The 16,903-nt window shown below is 58.6% G+C and overlaps 3 protein-coding genes across 8 annotated transcripts in view; all 3 read right to left on the bottom strand.

Moving 5' to 3' along the window:
- Nucleotides 1-37: 37 nt before the first annotated feature.
- Nucleotides 38-16,903, bottom strand: part of LOC308070953 (aldehyde dehydrogenase family 3 member B1-like) — a 19,642-nt gene continuing 2,776 nt past the window's right edge. The window contains exons 1-9 of one of the 6 annotated variants that reach the window (XM_080405750.1): nucleotides 3,346-4,109; nucleotides 2,519-2,629; nucleotides 2,324-2,444; nucleotides 2,075-2,160; nucleotides 1,838-1,919; nucleotides 1,313-1,699; nucleotides 1,033-1,199; nucleotides 721-820; nucleotides 38-329 (exon numbers count right to left, since the gene is read on the bottom strand). In XM_080405750.1, coding sequence (XP_080261876.1) covers nucleotides 136-329; nucleotides 721-820; nucleotides 1,033-1,199; nucleotides 1,313-1,699; nucleotides 1,838-1,919; nucleotides 2,075-2,160; nucleotides 2,324-2,444; nucleotides 2,519-2,629; nucleotides 3,346-3,507 — 1,410 coding nt within the window. In that variant the 5' untranslated portion in view covers nucleotides 3,508-4,109 and the 3' untranslated portion in view covers nucleotides 38-135. Of the gene's footprint in view, nucleotides 821-1,032; nucleotides 1,200-1,312; nucleotides 1,920-2,074; nucleotides 2,630-3,345; nucleotides 4,110-16,903 lie in introns of those variants that run through there. The other 5 variants (XM_080405748.1, XM_080405746.1, XM_080405747.1 and 2 more) reach the window with 5 other exon arrangements.
- LOC308070956 (aldehyde dehydrogenase family 3 member B1-like) lies at nucleotides 5,552-14,625 on the bottom strand. Its single transcript, XM_080405755.1, has 10 exons — nucleotides 14,492-14,625; nucleotides 14,154-14,316; nucleotides 10,929-11,039; nucleotides 10,666-10,786; nucleotides 10,444-10,529; nucleotides 10,131-10,212; nucleotides 9,350-9,736; nucleotides 8,939-9,105; nucleotides 8,649-8,748; nucleotides 5,552-5,880 (listed from the first exon to the last, which is right to left on the bottom strand). Exons 1-10 carry the CDS (start codon nucleotides 14,599-14,601, stop codon nucleotides 5,687-5,689), a joined length of 1,521 nt encoding a protein of 506 aa, XP_080261881.1. The 5' UTR covers nucleotides 14,602-14,625; the 3' UTR covers nucleotides 5,552-5,686.
- LOC308070957 (aldehyde dehydrogenase family 3 member B1-like) overlaps nucleotides 15,725-16,903 on the bottom strand; it is a gene marked incomplete at its 3' end in the record, with an annotated part of 10,294 nt that continues 9,115 nt past the window's right edge. The window contains exon 11 of the mRNA XM_080405756.1: nucleotides 15,725-15,918. Within this exon, the coding sequence (XP_080261882.1) occupies nucleotides 15,725-15,918 (194 nt within the window). The remainder of the gene's footprint in view (nucleotides 15,919-16,903) is intronic.

Here is a 16,903-nt window from a genome sequence, read left to right as displayed (position 1 = left end):
TCTCATTGGCCCGAAGGGAGCGGAGCTGCGTGGATTGGGCAGGGCGGCAGTGGGGCGGCGCGGCAATTGGCCGAGCTGAGGCCGTGGGGCGGAACGGAAGCGTGGGCGGAAGCGGAAGTGGGCGTTTATTGCGGCTCAGAGGAGGGTGCAGGCAGCGCGGCGCTTGGTCTCGGTGGTGGCACGGAGCAGCGGGAGGCGGCGCGGGGCGTAGGGCGGGTACCGGGGGGTGTTGAGGGCTTCTCGGCCGGCCCCGCGGAGCAGCGCGGCCCGCGGGTGCGAGAAGGTGTCGAAGCTGTAATGTCCGTGGTAGTGGCCCAGGCCGCTCTGCCCTGCGGAGCAGCGTCTGTCAGAGCCCCGGCACCGGGCACGGCCCAGGGGAGGTCGGGACGGGTAATCGGAACTCCAGGGGCGGGATTAGTCGGCACCGGGCTAGAGGCCCAACCCCGGGGCTTGGAGGAGGAGGAGGGGGCCCCGACATGGGCACCAAGCTCGGACCCCCAGCCCAGCCACTGAAGGCAGGAGGGTCAGCACTGGGACACAGGTACCAGGCACAGTCCCGGGGCAGGGGTTCAGGAGCTGCTGTGGGTGGGGTGGTGGGTGATGGCAGAGCTGGAAGGACTCTGGGCAGGATTCCCCCCACAGCAGGCAGGGCCCTGGTCTTGCCTTGCCTGCGGTGGGCAGGGGACCCCTGCAGCACCTTGTTCCCGGGGATGGACGTACCGATGCCGCCAAAGGGCAGCGAGGTGAGCGTCATGTGCATGATGGTGTCGTTGGCACAGAAGCCACCACTGCTTGTCTTCTCCAGCACTTGGTTCACCACCTGGGGAGTGAAAGTAGAGGGGTGCTAAGCACTCACCGGGCACCCCTGGGCTGCACTAAGACATGCATGGCTGGGGACATGGTGGCTTTCCTTCTGTGACCAGGGACAAAGTCAAAGGAGCAGCCCCGACTGGGTGCCTGTGGCTACCCAGACCCCTGCAGCAGGATGCGACCCAGGCTGAGGGGGATGCTGCTCCCAGCCCAGCTCTGCACCTTCTTGCAGGAGGAGAAGACATAGATGGCCAGCGGCCGCTCCCGGGCATTGATGAAAGCGATGGCATCGTCTAAGCTTGTTACTGTGAGGATGGGCAGGATAGGCCCGAAGATCTCCTCCTGCATGACGGGGTCATCCTGCTGCACGTCCACCAGCACCGTGGGGGCTGTGGGGAGAGATCCAAGCCTGGGCTGCCTGGCTGGGGGTCACAGACCATGTCCAGCGGGACCCCCACCCAGCATCTCTGCCCTCCCGATGGCGGTACGCCCCATGCCTCACCAATGTAGCGTGTCTGTGCATCCGTCTGTCCCCCGATGGCCACACGCCCGCTGCGCAGCAGTGCCTGCACCCGCTGGAAATGCTTGTCCCCCACAATTCGGGCAAAGTCAGGGGATTCCTGAGGGTTGGGGCCATAAAACTCAGTAATGGCCTCACGCAGAGCGACCAGCAGCTTCTCCTGCATCTCCAGGCTGCACAGCACGTAGTCGGGTGCCACACAGGTCTGCCCCGCGTTGAAGAAGCGGCCCCAGGCCACGCGCCGGGCCACATTCTGTACATTGCAGGTGTCGGACACGTAGCAGGGGTTCTTACCCCCCAGCTCCAGTGTTACTGGTGTCAGGTGCTTGGCAGCAGCTGTCATCACGATCCTCCCCACGGAGGGGCTGCCTGAAGGTGGGGGAAGCAGCATGAACCCAGTGTGGTCATACTTCCCAATGGATCTGCACCCGGCTTGCCGGGACAGCTCCACGCCTGTCTCCCTGCCTTGAAGAGAGGGCTGGGACTGAGTATTCCTGAGGGATATACCGGTGAAGAAGATGTAGTCAAATTTGTTCTCCAGCAGCCTGGTGGTCTCCTCTGTGCCAGCAGTCACCACGGCAAAGCAGTCCTGGGACAAGGAGGGGAGGTGGGAAGTGCAGCACCAGAGCCGGGCAGGAGCAGAGAGAGTGCTCGGTGGGGATGTGGCTTGGTGAAGCAGGTTTGGGACACAGAGGAGCAGGTGTCCAAGGAGAGGGAGGTGACTGCAGCAGAGGGTTCTCCTACCTTGTCCAGGTACCTGGGCAGTGTCTCGGCCACTAACCTCTCCACATTCCTGCTGATTTCAGAGGGTTTCATGACAACACAGTTACCTGCAGGACAGGAGCTCCCTCTTGTTAAGGCCCTCACTCTTGCAGAGCAGACATGCCCCCAGTGTGGTCCCATCACCCCATTCCCACTCCCAGGAGGACATGGGGCACCCCCCAGTGAGGTTCTGGTACCTCCCAGTATGGCAGGGACACAGCCCAGCCGCACCTGCAGCGATGGCCCCAATGAGGGGCACCAGGAGGAGGTTAATGGGGTAGTTCCATGGCCCGATGATGAGCACCACCCCATACGGGTCCTTGTGGATGAAGGCTGAGTCCAGCTGTGTCGCCTGCGGAAGGAAGGATGGTGTGAGGGACACCTGCCTGCCATGCCATACGTCCCCAGCCAGCCACTGCCCCATACCCAGTTCTTCTCCACGTGCTTGTCCTTCATCCAGGTGCCCAGGTTGTTAAGCGTGTGGTTGAGCTCACTCCTGCAGATGGAAATCTCTGAGAGTTCCACTTCGAAGGGCGGCTGGGGACACACAGGAGGTCATTGTGGTCACCGCTTCGGGCACAGCCCCGTGGCCGCCCCACGGTGGTTTATCTCCACAGAGGTCACCGTGGAGTCTCCTGGCAGCTGTGGCAGGATGTAACCGTCTCTACTGGGGCAAGACACCCACAGGGACACCCTGTGGCCATACAGTGGTGTGGATGGGTGGCACAGCCACCCCTCCAGTGTGCCGCCCGCATTGTGGCACGCCACCTATCCCACTGTTGCTGGAACACAGTAGAAGGTGATGGTTGAAGTCGGGGATTTGGTGTCTCAAGAAGTTCAGCTACACCAGACAAGGCATGATGCAGACATGGCTCTGGAAGCTGGGAAGGGTACAAGGGCCCCCATATGCTCCCACTGGAGGTTGCCCTGGAACTAATTTGTTCTATTTCTATGTGGCCAGGGGATGTTGCTGTGTGGTTCCCCCCACCAGGGCCATCCCCAAAGGCTATGCTGAAGATAACTACAAAAAAATAAAGGCCACTGCTCACCGGGCGCGGTGCCCAGCAGCCAAGCACACAGCCAGCCCCTCTGCACTCCCCTGCAGTGGGACCAGGAGAGGCTGGGAAGAGCCAAAGCAAGAAAATGTGGGTCAGGATACAGAGAGTTTTATAAATGAAGGGGAGGGGGCTGGAATTTTTAGCGGTGGAAAGGAAAGCATTCCCTACTGGCTGCCTTGCCCACGGTGGTCTCACCTTGCCCATGTCCAAGGCGGTGGCATCCAGGATGTCCTGCTTCTTCTCGTCCAAGAAGCGTCCCAGGGCTTCCAGCTGGGCTACGCGGTACTCCATGGGCCGTGTCTTCCCCGAGAGCCAGGCTGCCCGCAGGCGGCTCACCAGCTCCGTGTGGGCACTCATGCTGGGAGGAATCTCTCAGCCCTGCTCTGCTGAGGAGGAAATATAACTTATCTCAAATCGGATGTGAGCATCCAGAGCCAGCCACGTGTTAAAAACCTCGAGCGTGGGCTGGGTGATGCGGCTGAGCAGCCCCACGTGGGGACTCGTCCTGAGGAGGCGCCGAGCACTGTCTGCTGCTGAGGAAGTATCACTTCCCTCGGGTCAGGCAAAGGCGTCCAGCTCTGGCCACGCAGTAAAATTCCAGGGAAGGGCTGGGTGACTGGCAGGGTGGTGTGTGTGTCCCCAGCCTGACCTAACGGTGACTCCATTGGGCTCCAGGTGGGTCTGGGGGTTTGCCCGGGGCAGCACACCTACCACGGGTAGTGGGTGTGCTCTAACAAGCAAACCGAGTGATGCCTGGGGTGAGGCCAGGAGAACCCTGCATATCTCACCCTGCATCTGTACCATCCATCCCCACCGAATTCTCAGCCGTCTGTGCCGAACCGCTGGGGCCCACCGACCTTCCAGAACCGCCACCTTGCAAAGGGCCAGTCGGCACACAACAATTCACCTAGCCCCACCTTGCCGTGAGTATAGATCTGGCATTTATAATATTTTTTTCCTTTTAGGACAAGAACTCAAGCTACAGGACAGCTGGACAGGCTCGGACCCCTCTCCTCCCTGAGCAGGGCCGCCTCTTTGGTCAAATTTGGATTTCGACTACATCAGATGCTACCCAGGACAGTTGTGTCACCAAAAGCGCTGAACACTTAACCCCAACCCGATTTTTGCGGTAAGTGCGTTTATCATTGGCAATCCTGAACTTGTACCTGTCACCTTAATAAATCTTCTCTTTTTTTCAACTTTGCGAAACTGTTTTGGTGGAAGTCCTTAAACTGGGCTCAGACAGGCAAACACTGGCTCTGGCGAGTCACCATGTAACCCCTCCGACCTGAACCCACCGATGCATCTGGGAGGAGACGCTGATCCCGCTGTGCCTGGACTCCTCTCCGAAGAATTTGGAAAGCGAGGGGATCCTTTCCAAAGCTCCTGGCTCAACGTGAGGGCTGTCCCCCCACCCTCCCAGCCACTCGTCAGGGTCTGAATGCGACACGGCTGCAGTGACCGGCCCGTGGGCACGGCCACCGTGTTCCCTCCTGCCCCGGCAGCAAGTGGCCAAGCAGAGGGACCCCCTTCCCCAGCACAGCCAGCCCCCCAAGCTGGGGGGGAGCAGCACGGGTGAAGGAGCAACCTGGTGTGTCCCTCTACCCTGCCAGGGACTAAGCACTGTGCAGGGATGTGTCCAACGGGTTTTTGTGCTGGAGAGGCAGTGGGTTGCGTCTGACCTGGATTCTCCATTTGCAGAGCACGGGGTGGGGGTAGCGGGAGGGGAGGAGCAGCTGGGATGGAGGAACGGAGCCCAGAAACCCACCAGGATGGAGCCGAAGCAGCCAGGACAGCGTGGTCAGGGGCTCTGGAGGACGGCACACCTGGAAATGCTGCAGAAGGCTTCCCGTCCCTGCTGCACCTCACCTGTCCCTCTGCTCCAGACTCGGCTCCCTGTGCTGCGCGCCAGGATCTCCGTGGGATTGCCAAGATTGCCAGACCACAGGAGATAAGGGAGAGCAAATTGCAGGGCATGGGGCAGAGGAAATGGATGGTTCCAGTCCATGGATTTGGGAGGAGGGTGTTGCTGTGGACTTTCTTGGGGGAGAGTCCCCAAGGCAGGGGGTGCAGGCATCCCCTGGACCACCCCCCCAAGCCCACCTGCTCCCCTGCTGCAGTGGGGCTGGCAGGGATGGAGGCAGAGTGTGATGGCACTGGGATGGAACCCATCAAGGGGGCTGCAGGACCTGTGCATGGGGAGATGTGGGGCACAGGAGACATGTTGGGCAGAGGGGCTCCCAATGGGGCTCTGTCACAAAACTTCTGCCCCAGGTGCTGGCAGGTTCCACCTTCCTGCTGGCTTCACCCCTCCCTAGATCTCTCCCTTCTGTTGGCCACGGCTCCATCCCATCTCCCGATGGGCAGGGAGGTGGGAAGGAAGCACACGGGAGGTCACCGGTTGCAGGGAAGCACCTTTCATTGCACATGGCCACCACAACTACCGCGGCTGGCAGCAGGAGATATGGCAGGGGACCCTCAGAGCAGGGTGTGGGACCCTCAGAGCAGGGTGCGGGACCCTCAGGCTGTGGGACCCTCAGAGCAGGATGCAGGCCCCCTTGCGCTTCACCTCGGAGGCAGCCCGGACGATGCCCAGGTTCTGCCGGCTGTAGGGCGGGTAGCGCAGGCTGTTGATGGCCTCCCGGCCCATGCCGCGGTGCAGGCAGCCACGGTGGTGGCTGAAGGTTTCGAAGGTGAACTTGCCATGGTACATCCCCAAGCCGCTGCTCCCTGCAACACACAGCACAGGTCCCCAGTTGGTGGCTGGGTCTGGCCATCGCTTGCCCACCATTTGGGCTAACGAGGCCAAAATTCAGCTCCCAGCGCCCAGAGGATGCGGGGGCGATGGAGGCTGCTTGTGTCTGTGGACGGCACCACATCTTCATCCAGCTGCTTTCCACCAGGGTTGGCAGGGAGCGCTGGCCATGGCCACTCTTCCCTTGAAAGCAATCTAAAGGGGATCATGGAGGGGGGCTAGGTGGCCACCCAAATGATGCTTGAGGGATGTTTGGAGTGAGAAGACCAGGCTGGGAGGAGGAAAGGTTCCCCATAACCCTCTCACCAGTCTGGATTTCACCAGTCTGGATTTCACCAGTTCAGGTGACACGTTTAGCGCCGGTGCAGAGCTCACCGCATTAACCCAGGCCCAGAAAAATCTTCATGGAATAAGAGTTCCACAAAACGTTGTGTTCCCACCAGGAGGGACTGCACCTTGAAGGATTTCTGAGGAAACCAGCTGCAGGCTGGAGCCTTTCACGTCATCCTGCTGCTTTGCGGGGAGGATCTGCAGTGCCCCCACTTTGCTGGCACATGGGGGGAGCGGAGGGACCAGGAATGGCAGCACATTCAGCGTGGTGTGGGGAGGCAAGAGCTCTGATTGCTGCCCTCCCGTCCTCACCCTCCAGGGGGGAAGCAGCATTTTATACTAGCCTGGAACAGGTCCATGCCCTTGAGGATGCTGCGAGATGTGTCCCCATCTCCACCGATGCTTAAGCAGCTAAAACGCTCAGTAAAGACAATTAGTCTTGTTTCTATATCTTCAACTCTTTAGCAGGTGCTTCCCACATCCCCTTTCAAGTTTCTGTTCTCTTTTTACTCTAATTCGGAAAACTTTACTGCTTTTTAAAAATAAATAAATAAATAAATAAAACTTTTTGATCGTGAAACCTCTCCTGGTGCCAGAGCGACTGGGAGTCACCAAACTGATGATGTAGTGTTGGAGTGGGCAAGATGCTGCTGCCAGAGTTGCTTCCCTACCACAGGGATACCCTCCGAAACACATCCCCCCCCCCCCCCTGCTGGCTCCAGCCCCGCTGCAGGCAGAGCTCCTGGAGCAGGAAGCAGTGACAGTCGAGGTGGCTTTGTGACAATGTGACCCATCTCCAAGGACGACTGAAGTGGCTGTTGGGAGGGGAAAGCTGGCTGGGCAGAACCAAACATGGGGAAGCCAGACAGGCTGGCAGGAAACAAGGAAATCCACTGGTGTGCTGATAAGAGATGTGATGAAATTCTGTGAGTCAGACTCCCTGAAGAAATGCAAATCCTGGTCAGTCCTGGGTTATGTTTGGCACCTCACACGTCACCAGCCCCGACACAGAGGAAGGTCACCGGGTGGCTTGGGTGGAGAATATGAGCTGGTTTTCCATGGTAGTGAAGGTCATCTAATCAAAAGTGGGTATCTCCATCACCTAGCCCCCCTCTCCAAGGGAAGAGAGCAGCCCTTCTGAGCGTGTTTTGCCAGCCCAAGTGGACATCCAGAACAGGGCAGAAGGGATACAGCCCCGAAGTGCTGCTGCTGCCTGTGAGCTGTGCAACGCCATGTCACAGGGCTGTCGTAGGAACCAAGTTTCCTTGGATTCAAGGAGAGCCTGGGCCAGCACGTGGAGGCCAGCACCCTTCACCGAGCATGCAGGGACCCTTCTGGCTTAGCAAACCATCTGAGCTGGAAACAGGTGGAGGCTGGAAGACTTTCAGGAGTAAAGACTGTGGATGCTTGCTCTGTTCGTATTCATGCATCTGCATAAGGTTGTGGTGGAAGAATGCAGAACTAGGCACAGCTTTGTTCTGAAGCCTTTAAAAGAATGCAAGTCTTGTTTTCCTGCTGATGCTCCGAATAGAAAACATCCCGTGGGAGCTCAGAATCATGTACATCAACTGAAACATGAGCGCTACACAACTTACAGCTGATGGTAGAATCACAGAACCTTTTTGGTTGGAAAAGACCTTTAAGACCATTGATTCAGAATAAAATTTAGACCTTTTCGGGGTCTGTGGGTTTACAAAAGCTTTGTGTGAAGCAACATGGAGGACCATCAGAAATTGCACATATAAATAAATTTGCCTTAAAAATAGCCCCCTTGGGTGATTTGTTAGTGCGGGGATGGGACGATGGCAAATGCTTGCAAGGATTTTAATGCTCATCGTATCTCTGCTGGGCTGTCATCTGGGCCCCCTGCTGCTCACTCAGTGGTTTTATCCAATATAGATCTCCAGGAGTTTTGATAAAGGCACCTGTGTACGTTTGGGAATCCATAGGAAATTGTGCTGTCTTCAGACCCAGAGTCCAAAATGGAGATCCATTAAAAACTGAAATTCCGAGTTCCTGAAAACTGTGGAGATGTTTCTGTGGTGGGCACACTCAAATTCCCTACCTTTTAAACAAGACATTTGCACGTACACAGGGAACACCGTGCTTGGGGTGGCAAACACGGAGAGAAGAAACCTCACAGTGCTCCACACACGTCCAGCAGAAACGGGGCTGCAAAGCCTGAGAGCTAAGCCCTCGCACAGTGATGCCAGGGGCATCTGGTGGGGTCCTGGCAGGGGCACAAGGATTTCCCTCCCAACCTTTAAGCCCCCTGGACCTGGGACCCAGGCCTGGGTGCCCCAACTGCCCCGAGACCCTTCCACACCGTGGCCAGCACGGCTCAGGCACCGTGGGCAGGATCACACCCGGTGCACGTTGGCCAGGGCAGGCAGCTTGGGGGCTTTGGACCTACCAATTCCACCAAAGGGCAGTGAGGTCAATGTCACGTGCATCAGGGTGTCGTTGCCACAGAAGCCGCCGCTGCTTGTCCACTCCAGGACCTGTTTCACCACCTGGGAGGGAAGCAGAGAAGGTGGGGATGGGTCTCGTGCGTGGTTCCCACACCTCCAGCTGCAATCCTTCCCCCACAGCCAGGGCTGTCTGCTGTAAAGAAATTTTTTTGAGCATGAACACTGCTGAATACACCTGCCAAGGAGCATGGGGCAAGCGTAGCCCTGGCCTTACACAGCCTGCACACCATACCTTGTCGTCGGAGGAGAAGGCATACACAGCCAGTGGCCGCTCAAGGCTGTTGATAAAGTCAATGGCTTCGTCCACACTGGCCACAACAACAATGGGCAGGATGGGGCCGAAGATCTCCTCCTGCATGATGGGATCAGAGTGCTGCACGTCCACCAGCACCGTGGGAGCTGTGGAGAAAGAAACCCGGAGGCATCAGCCATGCATAGAGGTTGGAGATGACACCTTGGTCCTCTCCCCAAGACCCACACCCCCTCTAAGGCAGGACACCCCAACCAAGCTACCCGACTCCCACGCAAACCTTCCCTAAATGTCCCTTCCATCTAGAACCTCCCCTCCAAGAATGAGACCCACTCCAAAATCCAAGTCCACTCCACGCAAGGAAGGAGACATATGTGAAGTTCAAGCCCGCACCGATGTAGCGCTCCTTCTCGTCCGTCTGTCCCCCGATGGCCACGCGCCCGCTGCGCAGCAGTGCCTGCACCCGCTGGAAGTGCTTGTCCCCCACCATGCGGCCAAAGTCGGAGGATTCCTGCGGGTTGGGACCGTAAAACTCAGTAATGGCCTCACGCAGGGCAGGCATCAGCTTCTCCTGCATCTCCAGGCTGCACAGCACGTAGTCGGGCGCAATGCAGGTCTGCCCCGCGTTGAAGAAGCGGCCCCAGGCCACGCGCCGGGCCACGTTCTGCACATCACAGGTGTCAGACACGTAGCAGGGGTTCTTGCCCCCCAGCTCCAGTGTTATGGGCGTCAGGTGCTTGGCGGCAGCTGTCATCACGATCCTCCCCACGGAGGGGCTGCCTGTGGGCAGGGAAGAGATGCATCATGGTGAGGATCCCACCAGCTACGGCCCAACCCGTGGCCTCAGCCTTATCAGGAGCCAGAGCCAGAGAAGACATGTCAAGTCCTCTAGCACCCTCTCCAGCTCCACCATGGCATTCCCCATTTCAGCCATTATGGCTATTAGATCCTCAAACATGTGGGTGGTAGATCCTGTACTGGATCCTGACACCAGATCCCCAACACAATGAGCTCTGCCTTCTCTGAGGGCAGGAAAGGGGTCCTCTGCTTGCAGGCTGGCTGCCCACCATCCCATGCTGACGGGCAGGGTAGTTCACAGCAGGGAGCCTGGTGGGAACTCATCCCACTTTGCATAAAAGCCAGGCAGGGCTCTGCTCTGGCCCACGGGACATACCAGTGAAGAAGATGTAGTCAAACTTGTTCTCCACCAGCCTGGTGGTCTCCTGCACACCCGCGGTCACCACGGCAAAGCAGTCCTGCCACATAAGATGAAGGGTACCCCGCTGTCACCATCTGCCTGGGCTACTGTGTCCCCATCCCCACCAACAGCATGGAGGAAGGACGTGTGGCAGTGCCTGAAGCCAGGGATGGAGTAGTGCTGGCATGTGCAAAGCAGGCACAGCGCTGGGAGGGCACAGGGCACGGCACCGTGTGTGCAGGGGTAGGAACACCCCAGCCATGAGACAGCGACAGGGAGAGCTTCTTACCGTGTCCAGGTAGCTGGGCAGCACTTCACCCACGAATGTCTCGGCGTTCTTGGTCATCTCCGAGGGTTTGATGATGGCACAGTTGCCTGGGGGGAGATTATAGGACGTTGGAGCAATGACACAGTGACAGCCAGCCCTGCCGGCACCCCAGCCTGGGGTTGCGGTGCCCCCGCCAGTGTCCAGCACTGTCTGCAGCTGCTGGGTCAGGGCACATCAGCTCACCGGCAGCGATGGCCCCGATGAGGGGCACCAGAAAGAGGTGGATGGGGTAGTTCCAGGACCCGATGATGAGCACCACCCCGTACGGATCCCTGCGGATGAAGGCCGAGTCCAGCTGTGTCGCCTGCAGGACACCCACCGCATCAGGAATGCTTCATTGCAGGATGAGTCCCAACCTGCACCGCCATCTGCATGCCAGCATCCCACCCTGCTCTGCCCAGGAGGTGGGTCCTTCCCCCCATCCTCTCCCTCCCCTTCCCTCTCACCAGATTCCTGTCCACCTGCTCGTCCTTCATCCAGTGGGACAGGTTGTTCAGGGTCTCGTGGAGCTCGTTCTTGCAGAGGAGGATCTCTGAGAATTCAGCTTCAAAGGGTGGCTGGGGACACAGAGCAGCCCACGCGTCACCTCGGCACGTGCCACAGCACAGCGGCAGCTCTTATCCCTACTCTGCGTATTTTTTACCCAGGATTTGGGGACCCGAGCCCTTCATGTCCCATGGTGGACACGCACTTTGTTCCCACCCCCAAGCCCCACGGCACAGCACCCCACAGAGAGAGGGTGAGCCCCACCGTGTCTGCAGCGCAGGGCACTGGTGAGCTCCAATATCCTGCTGCAATCTCACCGGGGCTGCCCCACGGCAGCGACCTGCCTGCAGCCACGCTTGCCCTGCTGCGAGCTCCCTTGAGGTTCAGGAAAATTAAGTGTTTGGGGAGGAGAGGGGGTCTGTGGAGGCAGGGGTGGTGTCTGGGGGAAAAGAGGGCTTTATAGCAGGACAGGCTATTTTTTCACAACCTGCCAGGGTGCAACTCAAATAAGAGCCTTCAAGGATTTAGCCTGATAAATGAAAGCTCAGAAATGATGCAGGTGCAAGCAGTGTCCCCCCGACCCTTTGCCCCACCATGGGCATGTCACCGGCATGGGCACAGCGCCGGCGCAGACATCCAGCTCTGCCAGCACCTCCTCACCATCCATCACCACGAGACCCCTCTGCGTTTGTCCTGCAGTTGGGTTTTTTTCTCACCCAGGGGTACGGTGGAAGGTGAACAGGAACTGGCACGTTTGGTGGATACCAACAGCTGGTCCTGGGGGATATCCACCGGCCAGGTGTTGAGGTTTGGGAGGAAATATGGGAGAAAAGGGAATATCCAGATTTTGGAGCCTGTTTTGTGCAGGCTTTTTTGGCAGAGTGGGATGAGAAAGTGGGGAGGAGATCCACTGCCGAGCCTAGGAAGGAGGGAGAGGGGGAAGCAGAGGCTTCCAGAGGTTGCCCTCAGCAGGGTGGGAGGCGTGATGTTCATGTGGAGAGGGAGCCCGAACAACGGAGGAGTTTGGGAGCACCACCGGTGTGTGGCTTGGCCATGACATGGAGAGGAGAAGCAAGACCAAAGGGGCTGGGTGCCCCTCCAGGGTGAGAGACAGCAGAGAGCACAAGCAGACCGACCTGCTGGATGCCTTTTCCAAGGAAAAGGGAACCTCAGGCAAATGAGGAAGTACAACCGACACTGCCGATGGCTATCAGCCGGCTGCGGTGGGTGTTCGGGCAAGCGGGGTGGCTTGGGTGGGCTGGGGTGGCTGGGCTTGTGGCAGGGGATGCAGCCCAAGCAGGAGCAGAGCACCATGTGTTGGGCTTTCCGAGATGAGGCCAGGTAAAAGGGAGCCTGGTACCTCCTGTAGGGTAGAAGAAAGAAGAAGCAGAGACCCGGCACCCAGGGAGGGTATTACAGGAGGCGTCCAACGTTTCCTGAGAAGAGACGGGAGGAACCGCAGGTGGGATGCTGCTCTGACTCCCTTGTGTGACACCACAGACCGCTCTCTCCACGGGACCAGCAGTAGGTGTCCATGTGTCCATCTCGTTTGCCCTTTCACAGGAGTGGTGGCCCCAAGGGTGGCTCGCACACTGGGTGGCCAGTGGTGCCCGCAGTGCCATGGCAGTGGGTATGGAGCACGGAGCACGCACACGGCACTCGGTGCGGACAGGAGGCAGTGCTGCTGGCTTCCAGAAGTGTTTGGGAGCATCGTGTGTACTTTCCCTGTTTCTGAACCTGCTTCAGTGAGCCTGGGCCGGACGGACCTTCGCTCTCACTCGCTGCACCACCCTTGTGCCCATGTTTGAGCGGGGGTTACTCAGCCATGGCTATGGCCAGTGGCCTGGGGATAACGCTCAGGTGCTGTCAACCCGGGCACAGTGTGAGCAGGCGCAGAGGAAACCATGTCATTAAAAATACAAAACCAAACCCATGACTGTACTACTGTGAAAGGGTTAATAATTGTACTAACCAAAATGTCAAATCCCAAATTTTAACCCTCAATGGCACTGCCTTAGGCTCATCGGCAGACTTTTTCCATCTCACATCTACCCCTGGGGTGAGAACAGTTGTGGCTGCCTCCATTTGTCCTCTCTCACACTGAAGGTCAGATGAACAAGACCTTCGCACAAGCTGCAGCCCGGGCCACCAGCTGCCGGCACCACGCCAGCCGCAAGCACCGCACCAGCCGGACCTGAGCGGAGATGCTCAGTACGGGGCAGGAAGGGAAGGTGCTCCCAAATCCCCCCTGCCCAGAACCGGGTCAGCGCCAGCAGCACTGCTTCCCAAATGCTGCCTTGGAGGTTTCCCAGTGCAGGTGAGTGTCAGGCCCCTGCCTGGGTCAGGAAAGGGGAAGCACAAAGGGTGCAGAAGCAAATGAGAAGGAAGGATCCCCTCGGCACAAGAGCTGGCTGCTTAAAAATAGGAAAAATTATGTAGATCCCATCAAACCAGAGTGCAGTAAGGATGGGGAGGGTGTCCAAAGGGAAGCTGTGAACCAGGATGGAGAACAGCAGATGATGATAACCCCCTGTGGTGTGCGAGGCTCCAGCTGTGGGCAGATGAGCTGTACCAAAGGGGGAACTGTTGGGCTGCTGGGGCCAGAGCTGTTTGAAGACTTACAGAGATGCTGGGGATGGGGCTGCTCTGCCCCAGCCCTTGGTGTCCTTGACATCATGGGGAGGGAGGGAGCAGAGAGGTAGGGGACAATGCAAAGCTGGGGGGTCCAGGCTGCGACAGCTGCAGCCTGGGTGTGCACCAAGGGGAGGGGGTGACACTCAGTGGATAGCCCAAGGCAGGGAGCACACGGAGGAGGTAACAGGAGTAGGGATGGACCTGCCCAGAAAAGAGGTAAACTGAGGATGGTGTGTTTGGGAACAGCTAATTATGTCCAGATGCTCCCCACAGCCACCTCTGTCCATGCCGAGGGCAGGGATGAGCTCTGGAGGAGGTGGGCTGGGGTGTGTTCCAGCTCCCTCTCCCCGCCGCCATCTCCACCCACATCCAGCAGCTCCGAGCCCAGCATGGGGATGGAGCACCAAAGCGGTGAGGAAGCTCTGCTGGGACATCACATCACCCCTCTGTGTGATGGCAGGAGCTGGCAGGGCTGTGGGCAGTCCCTCAGCTCCTCCAGCCACTGGGTCTCCCAGTTCCTGGCCCCCTCACCTTGCCCATGGTGGTCTCACCTTGCCCATGTCCAAGGCGGTGGCATCCAGGATGTCCTGCTTCTTCTCGTCCAAGAAGCGTCCCAGGGCTTCCAGCTGGGCCACACGGTACTCCATGGGCCGTGTCTTCCCCGAGAGCCAGGCTGCCCGCAGGCGGCTCACCAGCCCCGCGTAGGGGTTCCCGCTGTGGGGACAGGGATGTCAGAGAGACCCCAGCCCAGTCCCTCATGCTCCCAGTGATGAGACGAGAGAGAGGAGCTCCACATTGCCCCAGCCCAGCACCAAACCAAAGCTCCGGGGACGGGGCAGTGCAGCTGGACCCCTCCTGCCTCCCCTCCGTCCTGGCCACACGCTCTCACCTCACAGCATTGCTGTCCATGCTCCCCTTCCCACCACCACCATCATCATCATCATCGGGGGCTCTGCCAGCCCTGCTGGCCAGGGGCTGCTGCTCAAGGGGCTGCTGCATGCCGGACTGTGGGAAGATGCTGCTGCCAGTCTCCACGGTCCCAAGGAAGCAGCACGGGGCAGGTTACGCCGGGGCTGCCCACAGGCTGGGCAGGCTGCCGACACCTCGCACCCTTTGGGCTGCAAACCGCAGCTCCCCTGCCCCAGCTAACGGGGCGCCTTACCCAGAGGAGGTGGCCTCCAGGAGCCGTGCTGGCACCCTGGCACTGCAGCCAGCACCCTGATGAGCTCTGTAGCTGGCGTGGGGCTGGCAGGATGCAGGCAGGGTGCAGGCAGCGTGCAGGCAGCGTGCAGGCAGGGTGCAGGCAGGCAGCTGACCCAGTCCCTGCTACGCAACCCACCACACTGGAGGAGGGAGCTGGCGGTTTCCTGCTCTGCCCCTTGGCTGCCTGCCCTGGCACGCGTCACCATGGGCTCCGCTCCAGCACAAACCACTTGGGATGCAAAACGCACCCCAAATCCAGCCTGGGGCACCTCGCTGCCACGCAGCCACCAGGCACAGAGTGATGGACGTGGATGCAACCCCAGTGGGGTGCAGTGGTGTGGCTGAGGGTGTCGGTGTGATGGAAGGGGTCGTGGGGGCTCTGGGCGCCCACCCCCCTGGGCGTAGCTGCCACATTCCTGTCCAGCACCCCACAAGCCGGGTGACGGAGGCGCGAGGCAAGGCCAGGCAGGAGAGCTCAATGCAAAGTCTTTACTACAGGCAGGGTTACATGGAGGAAAAAGCAACAATCAGCACTGAGAGGGAGAGCGAGGTTCATCCCAAAAGAAAGGTCCATCTGATGGGAGACGGGGCTAACTGCTGGTCCTCAGCCTCACGGGGACCATTTCTCTGCTGAGAAAAGAAAGGGTGAGAAAAAGAACTTTTTGTCCATTTCAGATGTGTCCTGGTAAACAGTCCAGAGCAGAGGCAGTTGGGGAGGAGCAAGGGTGCAGGAGATGTCCATCCCCACCATCTGACGTGCGTCAGGGTGGCAGCGAGGCAAAGAACGTGGCAAGGGAAGAGGGGACTGGTGCCAAGGAGGGAGAAGCGTGTCAGCCCCTCAGGGAGGGTGATTTTGCTCCCCAGGGTGACCCAGCCAAGAGTTCTCCCCCCTGAGTCTGTGAGCAGCACGGGACAGCCCTCAGAGCAGGGTGCACATGCCCTTGCGCTTGATCTCGAAGGTGGCCGTCAGCAGCCCCAGCTTCTGCTGGCTGTAGGGCGGGTAGCGCAGGCTGTTGAGGGCCTCCAGGCCCATGTTGCGGTGCAGGCAGCTGCGGCGGTGGGTGAAGGTGTCGAAGGTGAACTTGCCATGGTACATCCCCAAGCCGCTGCTCCCTGCAACACACAGCACAGGTCCAGACTTGCTCTGGGGCTCTGCTCCTGCCCACTCCACCTGCCCACACACCGTCAACACAAGGAAAATTTTACAGGCTTTTCTCATGCAAATGTTCCCGCTGCTGAGCAACGTGGACATAGTGGAGATCTCACCCTTCTCTGTGCCTTGTCCTTGGCTCAGTTTTCCTCTACAACCTCTACGGTGCATTACCATATAGAACCACGGCTTATAGCCACCAGCGCAGCCCCTGTGAAGGTCAGCTTCATCCCAGAGCTCGTAAAAATTGGAGTCACGTTGACACCACCACCAGTTCTCCTGATTCCTGTGGCTGGTTTAAGCTTGAGGTTGCACATTGTGGTTAATAGCCCAGTGACTTCATGTCCGAGCTGCTGTGGAAGCTTTGGCAAATGCCATCTCACCCCGATGACTTCAGACCCTTCACCTGACCGGGCTACTATAAAATGGCTTCACCTGATAATTTGAGGCAATTTGTCTGAATCATTTCCATAAAGATAAGTTACAGTATGGGAACGACCAAAAATTGTTCCCTGAGACACAGTCAGGTGAGGAATTAATTGTGATTTGCTGTCGTGGTGTCCTATTATGTCTGATTCAGCTGCCAGCCCCAACAAAGATGCTGAGCATGGGCAGCGTAAAACTGAGCTATCTTCCCCAGAGAATATCCTGGGGAAGAGACCAGGAGACTGGGAAAGCACTGAAGCACTGGGGGGAAACATTGTCACAGGGTTCCTGGATTCCCACGCTCTTTCCTGGGCAGTGCTACAACCAGGGCCCAGGGCTGAGCAGGCTTCACTTTACACCTAAGAAAACAATTATTGGTGCCCTTGGCGACCCAAAACTTCCTCTTTGCCAAGGAGGATCTCCAAGTTACCAGAAGCAGGTTCTCCAAACATTTATAAGTGTTTTGCTCCTACTGTTTAGTCCTAAAAGGCAGAATAAATGTACAAGCCTGTTTCTGAGGGA

This window comes from Falco punctatus (genome assembly GCF_963210335.1).
Source record: "Falco punctatus genome assembly, chromosome: 10".
NCBI lineage: Eukaryota > Metazoa > Chordata > Aves > Falconiformes > Falconidae > Falco > Falco punctatus.
Note: the sequence above shows the minus strand (reverse complement) of the source record. Positions and strands in the feature narration are given on the sequence as shown.

Coding starts and splice junctions, on each gene's coding strand:
- LOC308070956 (XM_080405755.1), bottom strand. CDS start 14,601: ATGCAGCAGCCCCTTGAGCAGCAGCCCCTGGCCAGCAGGGCTGGCAGA. Junction 11,040..14,153: donor CCGCCTTGGACATGGGCAAG/GTGAGACCACCA, acceptor CTGTGTCCCCAG/CCACCCTTTGAAGCTGAATT. Junction 10,213..10,443: donor TGCCCAGCTACCTGGACACG/GTAAGAAGCTCT, acceptor CTTATGTGGCAG/GACTGCTTTGCCGTGGTGAC.